Source organism: Chenopodium quinoa, unplaced genomic scaffold (genome assembly GCF_001683475.1).
Source record: "Chenopodium quinoa cultivar QQ74 unplaced genomic scaffold, ASM168347v1, whole genome shotgun sequence".
NCBI classification, from domain to species: Eukaryota; Viridiplantae; Streptophyta; class Magnoliopsida; order Caryophyllales; family Amaranthaceae; genus Chenopodium; species Chenopodium quinoa.
In genome coordinates, this window is record NW_018744369.1 from 220,206 (window position 1) to 236,693 (window position 16,488).

General features: G+C 32.7%; 1 protein-coding gene across 3 annotated transcripts in view; it reads left to right on the forward strand.

Annotated features, from left to right (window-relative positions):
- The first annotated feature begins 1,697 nt into the window (after positions 1 to 1,697).
- Positions 1,698 to 16,488, forward strand: part of LOC110696827 (syndetin-like) — a 32,487-nt gene continuing 17,696 nt past the window's right edge. The window contains exons 1-10 of one of the 3 annotated variants that reach the window (XM_021874159.1): positions 1,698 to 2,505; positions 5,010 to 5,177; positions 7,855 to 7,929; positions 10,274 to 10,352; positions 10,975 to 11,039; positions 11,170 to 11,259; positions 11,861 to 11,950; positions 12,089 to 12,175; positions 13,981 to 14,064; positions 15,897 to 16,016. In XM_021874159.1, coding sequence (XP_021729851.1) covers positions 2,218 to 2,505; positions 5,010 to 5,177; positions 7,855 to 7,929; positions 10,274 to 10,352; positions 10,975 to 11,039; positions 11,170 to 11,259; positions 11,861 to 11,950; positions 12,089 to 12,175; positions 13,981 to 14,064; positions 15,897 to 16,016 — 1,146 coding nt within the window. In that variant the 5' untranslated portion in view covers positions 1,698 to 2,217. The remainder of the gene's footprint in view (positions 2,506 to 5,009; positions 5,178 to 7,854; positions 7,930 to 10,273; positions 10,353 to 10,974; positions 11,040 to 11,169; positions 11,260 to 11,860; positions 11,951 to 12,088; positions 12,176 to 13,980; positions 14,065 to 15,896; positions 16,017 to 16,488) is intronic. The other 2 variants (XM_021874157.1, XM_021874158.1) reach the window with 2 other exon arrangements.

Sequence of the window (16,488 nt, forward strand, 5' to 3'; positions counted from 1 at the left end):
AATATGATCAGAATAAAGTAGAGGCCTATTATTAGGGCAGGTTCAATATCTTTTAGGTTGGATTTGTACCTTCATCCCCGAACTACCAGTCATGGTTCCAGACCTATTGGAGTTGACGATCTCTTGGATCGTTAAGGGGTGTAACCTTCACCCTGTGAACGGTTTACAAGTTCCTAAAACTTGTTGGCGACTCTTTTGCTCTATCTTCTTTCCCTTTGGACGCCACCGTACTTTAGTGTATGATCACAGTGGGGTTCAAGCTAGGGGTAATGCTTGAAATATTCCCTACACATCCAAATTTATTTTATTTTAAATTAATTTAATTCCTAGGTTTTTCTATTTTCCTAAAATAAAATCTTAATTATATTTTATCATATACTAGTTTAAGTCCCGTGCAATGCACGTTTATTATTAAATTTTATAAAGAGTTATTGTATTGAGTTTAAAAAAAAAATTAAACTCATAATACTAATTCAAAAATAAATATAATTTTAATTTTATATGTAACTCTATCAATGTCAAGATTAGTGACACTTAAACTTGATTTAAAAATTTAAAAAAAAGACTTTGAAGTTTTTATTTTTTTTTAAAAAAATTCTAACGATAGTACCCGTACATGCTGCGTTAGTATTGATATGACTTTTAAAAGTAGAAAATAAAGTGTACATATATATATCTTAACAAAATAATTTTATTTTTAATTCAATTAAACATCATTGCAAAGGTAACAAAATTGGAAGAAAAAAAAGTTAATAGTGTTATTATCGAAGACTAAAATAATATATAGCAGTATTGTTTAATAATAATTACCTCATTTTTTTTTTACAAATATAATACCAAATAAAAGACTACTTATATGTAAAAAATATATTAGTTGGGTTTATATGGAGAATTATTATTGTTAAGAATTTTAATTAGAAGAAAGATATTTTAAATTATTATAAAATGATTTATGTAAAGAATCTGCATAAAAACGGAAAGTAAAATGGGCGGGAAAATTGTTAATGAGATTGTGATATGTGTCATGTTAGATTCGCTTTTAGTATAGGTTATTGATTGATGTTTTAAACTTTTAATAATCACTTCTCTTATACTTTTTTTTCAAGCAAACCTCTATTGCCTTTTAATCATTTTCATGATCATCTTGCAATTCCGTATTTTCATAACCTAATTTATACTTGCTCACCAAGTTAGCAATGCTCAATCCTTTATTTTATTATTGCTTCTCAAGTAATTCCTTATCCTTTAATTTTCATATTTAATTCTACACTTAATTATATACCATAATTCTCACACTCTTACACCCATAAATAGTTAAAACCCCTCTTTTAAAAACCAAAAAACCCACAAAACTAAGGAAATGACTTTAATGCCCCCGTTATTCTTATGCATGCCTAAAGAAGTTATAGCTTTAGGATTTCTCACAATAATTCCATCTTTTCTTGTATCCCTAACTTTATTCACCTTTTTCATACACAAACCCACCTTATTATATTTTCTCTTACTTTATCTTACACATACTTACGATTTTTCAAAAATTTCTTAACTATATTTAATGACATATACGTAAAAAAGGAGGTAGTCTAATGAACGAATAATAAAATCAACACAAATTTTCATATATGGATAGCTAGGGCTTGTTTGACATTTTTTTTGTTTTCCTGTTTTTTTGAAAACTAAAAACCGAAAACAGGAAACAAGAAAAAAATGTTTCCACTTTTCAGTTGTCAGTTTTCAATATTATCATGATTTTAATAAGTTTGACTATTTTTTTTGTTTATTATATCATATGATTTAAAAAAAAACCAAAAAAATAGAAAATCACAGCGACGCCAAACGAATCCGTTTACATGTTTAGAAGTTATTTGATTGGTGAGAGGTTACTTGATCATGCGTTACTTAGTCGATTAAAGGTTATTCGGTTTTTGGTGTCTCAGACTCTAGGTACACCAAAAATGCATCATAAAATCAAATTAAAAGCTTCCACTAGGCAAACGGAAAAAAAAAAAAATCCCCAAATTGATTAAAAACAATAAAACAAAGAATAATAAAAATCACAGATCTGCAGCAGCAGCTTCTTCTTCTGTGAGTACAAGTTCGTCAAACATCACCAAACTCCCCAAAAATAAAAAAATCCAACTGACATTCAAATGACAATGTATAGAAATCCAATTTCTGAATCCCATGATTTTCATTTTCTCTCTCCTCTGAACTGAAATGCAGCCAGGAATTGGAGCATCTTCATCATCTTCATCATCGCCATTTTCGTTGAGTCCTTTACCTTTCATTTACAGTTTTAATGGCGAATTAAGCAATACCTCCGTTGAAGGTTTCGACAGTTCTAGGGTTTTTTTCTTGGCTTCTTTGTGGTTGTTTCGAGGCGTTGGCGGTGGTGGCAGCAGTGGTGGTTCAATGGATTTTTCTAAGGTTGGAGAGAAGATTCTGAGCTCGGTTCGCTCTGCTCGGTCTCTTGGTTTTCTACCGGCGGCATCCGATCGTCCCGAGGTTTGTTGTTTTCTTTCTGATTTTGATTTTTTTGGGTTTATTGTGATAATGTGGTTAGGTTACTGTAATTAGAATTATTGGAAGCCAATTTTTTTGTTATATGCTAATGATGTTCTGAATTTGAGTTGATTAGATGGTGTAGAATTCTGAATTTTTTCTAGGTTTCGTTTGGTTGTTGATTTGTGATGTTTGATGCGAAATCGTTGTGTTGGGCAATATTCGCTTAATGTGGCCTTGGTATGCGTCAATTGAGATTTTGTGATTCAAAGATGAGATGAATAAGGGGATAAAGTGGCAAATTTGATGTGATCAAATTCATCTGATACAGTGTATTAGCTGATCAGAGCTGAGCAATCGGATTAGCTTAATTCGGCCTTGGTATACCTCGATTGAGTGTTTGTGATTTAGAGACGAATAAGGGGACATAGCGGCAAATTTAATGTGATCAAATTCATCTGATAAGCACTATTAGCTGATCATAGCTGATAATTGGATTAGTTGATTAATCTCTGTTTGAGATTGAGATGCATGTTCAAGTCTGATAATGAGTTAATTAGCTTGTTTGAGCATTTGTCGGAGGCAGATGAGGTTTAAGTGATTGGTTTTAGGCAATTGTTGTCTGAATTCCATTGTACCACTAAGCAACACTAAATTAGAAATAGATCAAGCTTCAAAGTCCAATGCAATTATAGTCACCTATATTTTTTCCCCTGTTTTGATTGGATTTCGGAAAATATTATTTTTGTAGCACGTATTTGTACCCTAGATTACAATCAGAAATATATTATGCTAATTTTCTTAAGAATATGAAACAATATGATGGTAAGATTCCCTAGTTTTCATAGGCCTTATGCTTTCTCGTTTCTCTTAAACCTTATCTGCACCTCGTAAGCCTTAAGGACCAGTGCCATGCTTCGATTTTTTCAGTAGCTAACTAGCTATACCTGTTTAAATTTTAAAATTACACTTTTCTATGAACATGCATGGTGTTACAAATGCCATATGGTTATTTGTATTTGGAACTATTCGTCTTGTTTAGCCTTCTCTCTTTTGGAGTTGACCTATATCAATCCAAGGATTGTTACTTAAATTATTAAATATATATTTCCTACATTCAGATAGTTTAGGCAACTTACTCCAAACATGTTGATAGGTTCATGGGTTTTTGCTTCATTTAGAGAAGAATGGAATGATTATCCTTTCAGATTGAGTATGGGATGAAGCCATATAGGTAAAAATATTGATGATCAACTTTAATTGAATTAGGTTTCTGTGTTTGAGAGGGTGGCATCAAACACTAAACCTCAATGCTCCATTGACTCTTTTCTAGTGTATTTACATCTTCTGTTGAGGCATTGGACATGTCCAAGGTTTCTACAATGTGCTTTTACTCCATTAGATACGTATACGTTTCTAAAGTTCTGGGAGTTGGAAGCAGAAGTCAAATTATATCTTTGAGCAGGAAAAAGGATTCTTGTAAAAGATAATGCCTTTTCCCCACTCCAAAAAGAGAAAAGAGAGAAAAATGACAACCATTTAAAAAGCTGAGCTTTTCCTGTTTTCATTTCTGCCTTCAGAAGCATGGGAAAGAACATAGACGAACTTGTATTCTAGTAGTATAAGATCATATACTTATGCTACATAATTGTATACATTATGTTATTGGCTCTAAAGAAGGCAATAGGCATCTACAAATTATATGGGTGGAAAAGAGGGGGGTGGGGGAAAGGGTAGGGGAGGGCTATCATGATCATAAGACTACCTACATCCCTTTGTACGTACATGCCTTTTGAGGATCTTAATCCTGTGGCTTATGACATAGTCAACGAGGATTGTTGACTATAAATTTTTTGTTTTGTTTTTTTTTGCCCCGGGAGGTGGGGGTATTTTCTGTTAAGTTTGAATCGAATTTGTAGACCAAAGTAAGAAGGCTTAAGTTCTAGGGATTTGGTAATGACAATGAGTCAATGACTCTATGGCATGGTTGTATGTCTTTTTATTTTTTATTTATTTTTTTATTTTTTTTAAAAGAAATCCCACAACATGTTTGAGGGGCATGATAAAATTTGACTTCCCTTCTAAGACTATTTAAGGTTTAGGGCTCCTCATATAGTGTTTCATTGCTTGGCAGCTACAATAGGGTGGGGGGGGGGGGCTTGATAGGAAGCGAACTCAAATATTGTAGTCCCCTATTATCTGAAGGGGATCTGATGAAGGTTTAGTGAATCAGCTCATACATTTCTAACCGTGATTGCTTTTTCTGTGGCACTCAAGTTTGTCTTTGTTCACAATTACTTGAGTTTAACTGGCTAAATGTAATTTGCTGAAAGACTTGAGTGATCTATATGAATTGAAAGATTGCTACTTCTCCTTAATCTTGTCTTTGTAACATCCTCTTCTAGTTACTGAAAAGTGTTTGTTTATAAGAAGTCTCCATGGGCATATTTTTTCAGTGGCTGCAATCATTTTAACTAATTCTTCCATTGGTGTTTGGCTTTATGCAGGTTCCTGCCAGGGCAGAAGCAGCAGCAGCTGTTGCTCGAGCTCTTGCAACTCTGCCCCCTGATCAGAGGTTAAGTCTCCCATCAAGTTCGGCCGAACTGAGTTCCATGTACGGAAGCAGATCTCATGATCCAGTTGCTGAGGAATTAGAAGAAGAATTTTATGAAGAGGTTTGTTGCTTCTCAGTTTTTTTAGTTTCAATTATTGTATTGTTACCTCACGTTTCTTGTTGTGTATGTAGTAGAATGGCCAAGTCATTTTAGAATTTCGCTGCAGTTTTCGTTAGTTTTTGTTTTCTTTACCCTTTTCTGTACAATTAAATATGATTTTGACATTTCTTTGTGTCGAGAAAGTGGTATTCAAGTACTGGTCTATCTTGGGAATTTGGACATATATAACTACTTTTTTGTTTCTTTTTTATTTTGCATTTTCTTGTCTATTTTGAGGAGTTCCTCTTGCACATCAAGGCTTCTATTCCGAGGAACTATTTTTTTTTTTTAAATTTCTCAAGGGTCATGGTGATGATGTGATAGAATGCAATAATAAACATATTATTTGAAGACTTCACTCAGTCACGCACTCACATACATTTTTACTGGAATTTGTTCACTTAAGCAAGATATGTGGTTTGGATTTTCTTTTAGAACAACGATTGATTTGATACTTAAATAAATGAAAAATGCAAAACTTTTACAGGGAAATTTTCACTAATTAATTGATAAGATTGTAAAATAAAACATAACACTAGGCCTTTTATTTTGCTTGCCTAATTCTGTAAGCTTACTAGCCTAAAACATATACTAAATAAAAGTAAAACACTGAAATAATTGGGCGAACATTATTTGACGATAACATATCCTAATGAACTTAGAAGACAAGCTGGAAACATAGAAGTTCAGCCTTTTCAATCTAGGTAGGAACTTGTAGTTAGCTAAGTTATGAGCCAAAACAAATTCACCCAACACCCCATACCCTTATCCTTTGCTGTCTAATTGTATTCTAAGAAAAAGGATAATCCAAACATAGGTAGCAATCAAGTTGCAACATGATGAAATATGCATAGCTTGGAATGCTAGTTGCATTGGCTGGCTCCAGAACCTCATAGCAGTTGCAGCATTTCTGTGCAAGCGGCACATTCAGCCACTTTGCCAACACCAGCAACACCTAGAATGGGATGCTTCCACACTATGAACCTCCCCTCTGAATCTTCAAATATTAATTTTGAAAGCAAATTAAATTGTCGACAACAGAGTCGTTGTTGGCAATAAGATGTCTACCCTGACATGTATGTGAGATCCTTGTAATTATTGTCTTGTGCCTTCCCGTAGTCTTTTGTCTTCAATATGAGGAAAAAAGATGATACTTGAAACATTTGCTGGTTGGACAAGCTATGTGCATATTATAGTTGATAAGAATGACAAAGTTTGGTGCTTGCTTCTTTTTAAAATATAGATAGAAATCCAAATCCAATTGTACTTTACATAAGTACCTCATATATGTGAAGGCTCTTGTAAGAAACCTTCCTTATATGAGATCTCTGAATCTCTCTCTATGTTTTAAATTTTTACCTTAGTTTTAAAAAGCGCGCCTAGGCGCAAGGTACAATGAGGCGCCTTAGCTCTGTCAAAGACTTACAAAAGGCGCGCGCCTTTGCACTTTTTTTCTAGGCTGCTTCTTGCGCCTTATTTTGTAAAGCATTTAGAGCTATTTTGTGATGGGGAGGTTAATTCATTTCTAGAGGAGAGAGAAATCCCTTGTCCCCTAATTCGATTTGAAGAACCTAGCTATTGATCACATGGCCCTTTCACCTTTACACATAATTCCAATTTTACACTTATTTAATAGAAATTATTTTTTCTTTTCTATATGAATAAAGTGCGCGTCACCCACGAAAGGTGCGTGCCTTTGGCTTGCTCCTAGGCTTTAAGGAATTTTACAGTTTTGCGCCGTAGTGCGCCTTGCGCCCTTTAAAACTAAGATTTTTACTTATATGTTCTAAATTTTAAATTTGGCGCTCTAAATAATTACTCACATGCTCTAAATCTTAAATGAGTTAAATTAGATGTTCTAAATTATTACTCAAATGTTTAAAATCTTAAATTAGTTGTTTAAATTTTAATTTATTTGTTCTGTTCTAAATTTTAAATTGTGTGTTCTAAGATTTTAGTCATATGTTTTAGATTTTAAATCATATGATCTAAATTATTACTTATACATTCCAAATGTTTACCCACATGTGATCTAAATTTTAAATTAGGCGTTCTTAATTTTTACTCAAATATTCTAAATCTTAAATCAAATGTTCTAAATTTAATGAGGGATTTTAAATTTTACTCACACGTTTTAAAATTAAAATCAAATGCTCTAAACTTTTACTCATATGTATTAAATATTAAATCATGTGTTCTATATATTTATTCAATTGATCTAAATATTTACTCGTATGTTCTAAATTTTTACTCACATGTTCTAAATATTAGATCAGTTCTCATGTAAGTATGTTCTCACTTATGGACCTATTATCAGCGAATCTCACGTCAGGTACTATAGAAGTGCAAAATCTGAGTATCAATTTAATGCTCGCATGATCAATTCTACGTCGATTTTCATCCCCTTGTTGTGGCGAATTTGATACATCTTCACTCCATTTTACTCTGCATACTATGCATTGGCTCTCTTCTGTTAGCTGTTGTTGTTGTTTTTTTTTTTTTTTTTTTTTTTTTTTTTTATTTTTAATTTTTTTTTTTTTTTTGATGATGGTGTCCAATTACATTATGAAATTTATTTTCCTGAATATAATTTAATTTAGTCAATTTATGTGATATAGTTTTGGTCGTATGTCGGCAGGATTTTGATCCAGTTATGTTTGTTCTGGAGCATATTCCCTCAGAAGACGATGAGTTGGAACATTACGAAACCAAGGTAAGACTTTGGCCGCTTATTGTTCTTATTTGTAACAATGCACATTGTTAAATACAAAGTAACAATGACCCATATATATATATATATATATATATATATATATATATATATATATATATATATATATATATATATATACTACCTCCGTTAACAGTTATTTGCAACGAAAGGGACATGCGCGGACTCCTAGGCAAAACTTCTTAAACATGATTATTGAAAGTTATGGATATGTAATTAACTACATTATTTTAATTAAAAAAAAACCAATTCCAATTAAAGAGAACATCCCAGAACAACCACCACACGCCACCCAGAACCCACGAACCACCACCCACGCCACCCACAACTCACCGATAATCACCCACAACTCACCGAGAACCACCCACGAACTGACGGAATCCACCCAGAACCGACGAACCACCACCCACGCCACCCACAACTCAACGAAAGTCACCCACAAACCACCGAAATCCACCCAAGAATCACGGAAACCACAAAATACTACGAAAACCACCTTAGAACCACCGGATCTAAACCCAAAAACTAAACCCATCCACGAAACTACCCCCACGAACCGCCCAAAACCACCACTACTAACACCAACCCACGAATTGAAACAACCATCCGCGAATAACACCCACTAACAAACCACAAAAACAACCCCCGAACCATAAATTACCACCTAATCTACCAAACCCACCCACAAACCATTAACATCCACCACGATCTGAGGAAAAATGACGATACAGAAGAAGATGAAGTGGGAAGAAGATAAAAGATGAAGAGGGAAGAAGATGACGGATGAGAGAAGATGATGATGGTGAACTAAAAGATGAAGATCGAAAAAGATGAGAGATGATGAACTTAGAGATGAAGATGGAGGAGAGAGATGGTGGGTAGATGAGATTAATCAGATTTTTTGAGGGGAAAAGTTTGATAATTAAAAGTTAGATTAGAGTTATAATAATTTGTAATTATGTGTTAATAATTTTTAAATGAGGGTATTCTGGTCATTTTACCAGAAAAAAGTTACTATATTAGGAAAAAAACAGATTTGTTGCAAATAATAAGTAGCACCTTATTTTGGTAAATGTTGCAAATAACCGTTAACGGGGGTAGTATATATAGGGAAGGGATCCGGTGAGAATAGGTCCATATGTGAGAATTCATACTTATATGAGAACTAATTTAAAATTTAGAACATGTGGGTAAAAATTTAGAACATACGAGTTAAAATTTAGAACATGTGACTCAAATTAAAATTTTGAACATATGAGTAATAATTTAGAACATTTGTGTGAGTAATATGTTAGAACATCTGATTTAAGAATTAGAACAAGTGATTAAAAATTTATAAAATTTGCTTTATGAAATTTTAAACATATGAGTAACATTTAGAACACTTGATTTAAGATTATGAACATGTGAATAAAAATTTAGAACAAACTGATATTGAATATAGAAAGTGTGAGTAAAGAATTTAGAACATACGAGTAAAAAAATAGAACATACGCTTTAAAATCTGGAACATATAATTAAAAAATCTTAGAAAATCTGGAACATATAATTAAAAATCTTAGAACACACGTTTTAAAATTTAGAACATAAAAGTTAAAAGTTTGGAACAAGTTATTTAAAATTTATGACATCAAGCTTAACTAATTTATGGTTTAGAACATGTGAGTAATAAATCAGAACATTTGATTTAATTTAGAACACCTAAAAAAAAGTTTAGAACATCAGATTTAAAATTTAGAACATACGAGTAAAAATTTAGAACATAAAGAGTGTTCTCACATAAGAAAAATTCTCATATAAGAAAAATTCTCACGAGAGCCTTCCCCTATATATATATATATATATATATATATATATATATATAAACATGTTTAGTTTAGACCACCCAATTTGATTTTCCATTGGTAGTATACAATGTACAAACTAATACTGTATATGGAAAATGATTAAGTAGTATGAAGTATACTGGAAAAGGCAACTTAGGTTATACAAAATGAACACATCTAAGAGGAAGGTGTTAATTTTACCTTTTTTTTGAAAAGATAGGTGTTAATTTTACCTAAATCAATAGTGTCTCACTTCCAATGAAGCACCTCATTTTCACCCCTTAAAAATTTTTGAACTTTAGCTTGCTTAGTTTCCAACGCGTCCTATAGAGAAGTGTAAAACATGTGTAATTGTTATTGACACTATTTTTTTCTTGTTTTATGACTTTATCTTGATGTCACAGAAGATGATCTTTCATCTGTGCTGCCTGTTGTAAAATTGATGAATTCAGTTTTGCTAAGCTTTTCTTCTCTACTTGATTACTGTCTGTTCCTTGCAGGCTACTGTTAGGCTAGCCCAACTGGAGAAAATATCTGCACATTTATCCCGCCATGTCATGGAGCATCATGAAGAAATGGGTATGCTGTTTGTTACTTTTATTATTATTTTTGTTAGCATTTCAAAAGAAGGTTAGCATAGCAAATGCATATGTTAAGATGGATGTATGAGAACACCTTAAGGGATAGAATTTGGAATTAAGGTATTTGGAAGAAGGTTAGAGTTTCAGATGTTGAGGATGAGTTAAGAGAGAATCTGCACGTTAGGTTGGGCACGTGAGACATGATAGACCTTAAGCAATAGATGAACTGTTAAGGAAAGTGGAGAGTTAGGATTATGGGATTTTAGACGAAGTCAGGGATGCCAAACATGATTTGAATGGAGGGTGTTAAGGAAAATGTGAAGAATCTGGTTTGTAGGAGTATACAGCTGTTGAAGAAGTGAATGGAGGCAGAGTATCTCTGTTGGGGATGACCACTAGTGATAAAATCATGATTTATGCAGCCAACCCCATCTTATTGATTTCAAGGCTTTAGCATTGTTGTTTAGTTAGTAAAATGAGTTGTAACTTGTCAATCATGTTAGTTGAAAGTTATGTATAACATCTGAGGCTGTTAAGCGTAATAACTTCTGCTATTTTGATTGATGATTTGGGTTGAAATATATAGACTGATAATAGACTTGAAATGTCTTTGTTTCCAGTAAGGGGTATGCAGTTGGTCAGAGAATTGGAGAAGGACTTGAAGATTGCCACCGTGATCTGCATGGTATCCATTCGAAAGCAGTTTTGAAAGTTCTTTTAATGTCTACTGGCATGTTAATTGCAGGGAGGGTCCAATACAACTTTAGCATGTTGTATGATTAAATGTATTCTATATTGACTTTCTTGCAATGCAGAATGGGAGGAGGCACCTAACTTCTTCTATGCATGAGGTTTCAAGGGATCTCGTTGTTACAGAAAGTTCAAGAAAGAAGCAAGTTCTCTTGGTATTGACCTTTTCCATGATTTATATATAATTTAGTCGTCTCCATAAAGACCCTGCCGTTTGTGCTTTTGCATAAAAAACTAGGAGAACCATCAGAGAATAGAATGAATTATAAAATGAGAACTTGCGTATTTGTTTATCGAAATAGTTATTTATTAGTTTGGAGTCTTGTGATTATAAAATTGACACACTCTTGGTGTCTCTCTAGTACTATTTTATCATTCGCATTCTTTCTCTAGAATAGTCACAATTTTTGTTTTACAGTGTCTCTGAAAAAGTTGCCAACTTAAAATACGTATACTTGTGAGCTGTGTTTGGTTTCCTAAATATCCTTATCACACATAAGTTACGAAGAGACTCAAGAGAATGGGAATATTCCTATATCATAAAGGTTATTTATTTATTTATTTTAAAATTAGGGCTAGGGAGCAAGGTCACAATTAACTTTTACTGTGTCTTTAGATCAATGTTAAGGACTTTTCTCTATAATATGTTTGGGTTTATCGCTGAAACTTTATCAATATTTTTTTTTCTTAAAAAAGAAAGAGGCAAGCCTTAGTTTTTTAGCTTACTTTGTCTTTCGCATCTTAACTATTTTGCAGGATGTGCTTCCAGTATTAACAGAAATCCTCCATGCTCTGGACATGCAGAAAGAGCTTGAAACGCTCGTTGAGGAAGGGAATTTCTGTAAGGTTGACTTTTGTATAACTTTCACTGCTATTCTTCTGTAATTGGATGGCTATAAATTCAGTCATCATCTACCTCATCATTATTGCTTTTGCTACAAGATTGTGTCCACTTATTTCTCACCAAATACTACCTGATCGCAGGCATTTCAAGTACTTTCTGAATATTTGCAGCTTCTAGATTCTCTTACAGAGCTTTCAGCTATACAAGAAATGAGTCGCAGTGTTGAGGTAAATATTAATTTAGTCTGGTATAAATTTTTACATATGTGTTAAGTTGGATTTGGTGGTGGGAAACTGGGAACATATGTTTTCCTTCCATATAAATGAAGTAGAAACTGCAAAAATACCATTATGCCTTCAAGTTTCTTTCTTAGTGTTTATTTATTTATTTATTTATTTTTTTTGTTGTGTTTCTATGACACACCTCATCACCAATGTCGGATACATGTGACTTGTTTGGTAAGGTGTAAAGTCAGTAGTAAGCTTATACTTCCTCTGCTTTTTTTCACTTTTGACATTTCTACAATGTACACTATCCTCATACTCTGTTGTAGTATTATAATTACGTGTCGTAATTTATCATATGAGATCTTGTCATATGTCTTAGTGTGTTCTTTATGAAAGTTTAATTCTTATACTACGTAATTTTTATAGATGCACAACTAAAGATATTAAGGGTTGAATTTATCCATTGCTAAACGTGAAAAATAGAAAGTTGTACGTATAAAAAAGAGAAAGTATTGATCTGTCTTGGGACATCACAAGATTTGACATCTTTTACCTCCACTTGTTGCTTAGGTACTGATTGATAAATTGATATGATTCTTTGTATTGAAAATTAAATTTTGTTACACTTCTTTGATTAAATTGAACTTTATTGAGTCGTCTGTGGATAATTGAATAATTCAATGTAATTATTATATTGTTGTATCCATATATATCCAGATTAAATGACAGTTTCAATGTTAATGCACCAAGTTCCTTTTTTTTTTTAATCGAAATGTTAAAATTATTGCACCGTTTCCTTATCTGGTAGGTATATTCGGACAAAAGACTATATTGTCCTCAAATTATCCTTTTATGTCCCCACTCCCATCTTTCTCCCCATCCTTGGAAGGGTAGTGTTGTCTTATAAACATTTTCTTTCTCTTTCTTAAATGGAGGAAGTATACGAGAGAATAAATGTAGTAGTTGTAAAAGGTTCTGAAACAGTTCTTTTAATGTTGTAAATAAGCTATATTAATTCACTTTTAAAAACAACTTGGAGGGTAGATCGATTCTTTAATTCAAGCATTTCCATTTTTTCCTCATTGATTTCACAAGAATTATGGTTTCTTCTCTTTTGGTGAGTACTCAGGTAAAATTTTACTTGATGTATTTTAAAGGGGGAAAAAAGTGATTGAATAATGCCTATATGTGATAGCATGATGTATTTGTAATTAATACTTCCTCCATTTTATAATACAAATGAAAAACTTCTTGTTTCCCGCTTGCCAATGCATGTTTTTAATCATTAATATCCTTAAAAATTAATAAAATATGATTTTTGGAAAGTATAAATTTTAATCAAATCTAACAAGGCCTCACATGATTATGATTTTCCTTACTGAAAAATCACCAAAATAGAGATTGTGTACAGAGTGAATAGTGTAAATTTTGAAGTGTTTCATCTATAAATCCGGAAGATAAAGTTCTTAAATAGTGTAATTGGGACTTAATGCATGAAAATGATGAACCGAACAACATCAGTTTCTTCATAAAATTATTTATTTATTTATTTTTTCAAATTTATCATTTTTTCTTTTAATATGATAATGGATTTATGATGTTGCAGCCTTACTTCAACATTGTCAATGTGCATGTTGTTGCTAATATTTTGTTGATGAAGGCTGTTACACAAATAATCTCTTTAGATTTTACTCTATAATTATCAACTCTAAATTATCTTTTTTCTTTTATATGCTTTACAGTTTACTTGTGGCTTTGATAAAGAATGGTATGATATTCTTTTTTCTTTTTCCACGTATCAACAGGTTTGGTTGGGGAACACTCTTCAGAAGCTGGATTCTTTATTGTTACAAGTTTGCCAGGATTTCAAAGAGGAGAAATATGTAACTGTACGTATATGTTTCTTTTCTCGTTATGGATCATTGAAGTAATCTGTCATGTCATTTTTGTTTCCCGTGTCTTGTTATTAGCTGTTATCTGTATATGGCATGTAGCAGCTTGTGGTTTTCTTCATTAAGCAAGTAAATTACCTTACTAATTCAAGACTAATTCTAGAAGACCTGCTGATCAGTAGTAAAAGTCCTTGGTACTGAAGGCCAATGAAGGAAGGCATCTCATCTCGGCCTCATGACCCTAGTCAAGTAAAGTCAATGAGGGCTTTCATGAGATACATAATGTGCTATCATATGATTATAGATGTAAAGTGAGTGGTTTTGTTTTATAGGCAAATTAAACCAATTTCGTTCCAAGATTCCTTGCCCCTTGTTGCTTGATTTCATCTTATCATTTACTACGCCCTCTGTATTTTATTACTTGCTTCACTTTCCTTTTGCGGCCTTATTTTATTACTTGCTCCATGTCCTTTGGCATTTTTAACAATATTTTACCAATTTTCTCCCTACTAATGGTTTCATGTGGCTTTGATAAAAGAATGGTATTATTTATGCTTCATAGGTTTACACAAAATTATTTCCTTGTAAACTATTACACACCAAAACCATTGAGTCCTAATTGATGAAGTGCTTGGCTGCTTGAGACCTCTAAACTGAAGTAGCTGTATATTATAGCAAAGTACTAATACATGATTTTTAATTTTTAAATTTGGGCTGAAGATTTCAAATTAATTCACACTATGGTTCACAGTTTTTCTTTTGGTGGATAGGGAAACATTGCGATAATGAAAAAAAAAAAAAATCTGGTGGGATTTCTTTGTCTAGATCATGAGGCTGACAAACAATTTTGTAAATTTTGTATTCTTTTGAGGACTTTGCTTCCCTTCCTTTTGTTTCAATCATTTTTCTTTTTAATTTCTCAGAAGGTTTTGTGTGAGTCCGTTTCACGTGAGTCCACCACCACCATAACTCCACCACCACCGACCAAAGAGCCCAAACCCAGACCTTAATTTAATTGCGGCATTAAGAGATCAAGAAGCTAAGCAGCAAGCCATTGATGAGTAAAACATTGAACTCCGCCATTAACCTTCTGTTAATGTAGTAAAAGCTCGAATTTCGAGTAAAACCATTGATGAGTAAAACATTGAACTCCGCCATTAACAGCTCGAATTTCAAACTCCGCCATTGAACTCTGCCATTGAAGAGTAAAACAATTGAGTAATAGCTTGAATTTCGAGCTCGATTTGCTTTTGATGTAGAAATGATTCTTGAACTCCGCCATTAACAGCGTCAACCACCTGCTTTCGTCGCTTCCTTCTTCGCTTTCTCTAATCAACAAAATACTAATCGATTCAAATTACATGATTTCAGCAACTAATAATGTGAGTTGCAGAGAAGGATGAGAGAGATGGTGGTTGTTGAGGAGAGAGAAAGAGAAGAAGGAAGGAGGGGTTTTAATACCTGACCATTATATTCTAATTTCTGATATATTTAACCTATTTTCTGATATATACAACATATTTTCTGACAATTATAAATTTATAGTATAGTATATGATATTTATAATTTAATATCTGACCATTATAATCTAATTTCTGACCATTATAATCTAATTTCTGACCATTATAATCTAATTTATGACCATTAAGATTTGTTTTTTCCTCAATTTTTTTTTTTTCTGTTTGTATGACCGGACTCACGTGAGTCCGTTCTACACAAAACTTTTACTTAATTTCTCCTACATTGTCTATTTTGTTACTGATACTATACTCTTGATTCTAGTATTTACTCTCTGACCTAACTGTATCTAATTTTATCATATATTGTAGGTGGTTGATGCTTATGCATTGATTGGGGATGTGTCTGGTCTTGCTGAAAAGATACAGAGCTTTTTCATGCAGGAAGTCCTTTCAGAGACTCATTCTGTACTAAAGACTACAGTTCAAGAGGTAATGACTCTTAGGGTTGAATATTGAATGTGTTTCTCAACATTTCTGATGTGGCTACTCTCATGTCTTTAAAGATTTCTAATTAATAACTCGAACTACTTCTGTGCTGGTTGGATTCTATCCTCTGGTTCTTTGTAAGACCCCTCGTTAAAAAATTTTGTTAGCTATTGCAAATGTAAACATATATACAATTGAGTTTTTCTTGTAATGTGTCTTCTCAATCATTAGTTGCATATTTTTAAGATAATTACCATAAGATAGTGGGCCTCTAGTGAGCTAGGCCTATCACAAATTGCCAAATAAGTCAAGTAGACAAAGACATATCACATATAAGAAGAGCTGGAGGGATAAGAGGGTGAGGTAGTATCCTCATGCACCCAGTGGATTATTCCCTTAGTCTTAAATGTAGAAACATGAAAGTGCATTCAGTTGTAGGTTTCTGGTTTTCAGTTTTTTCTATTCAGGTTTTTTA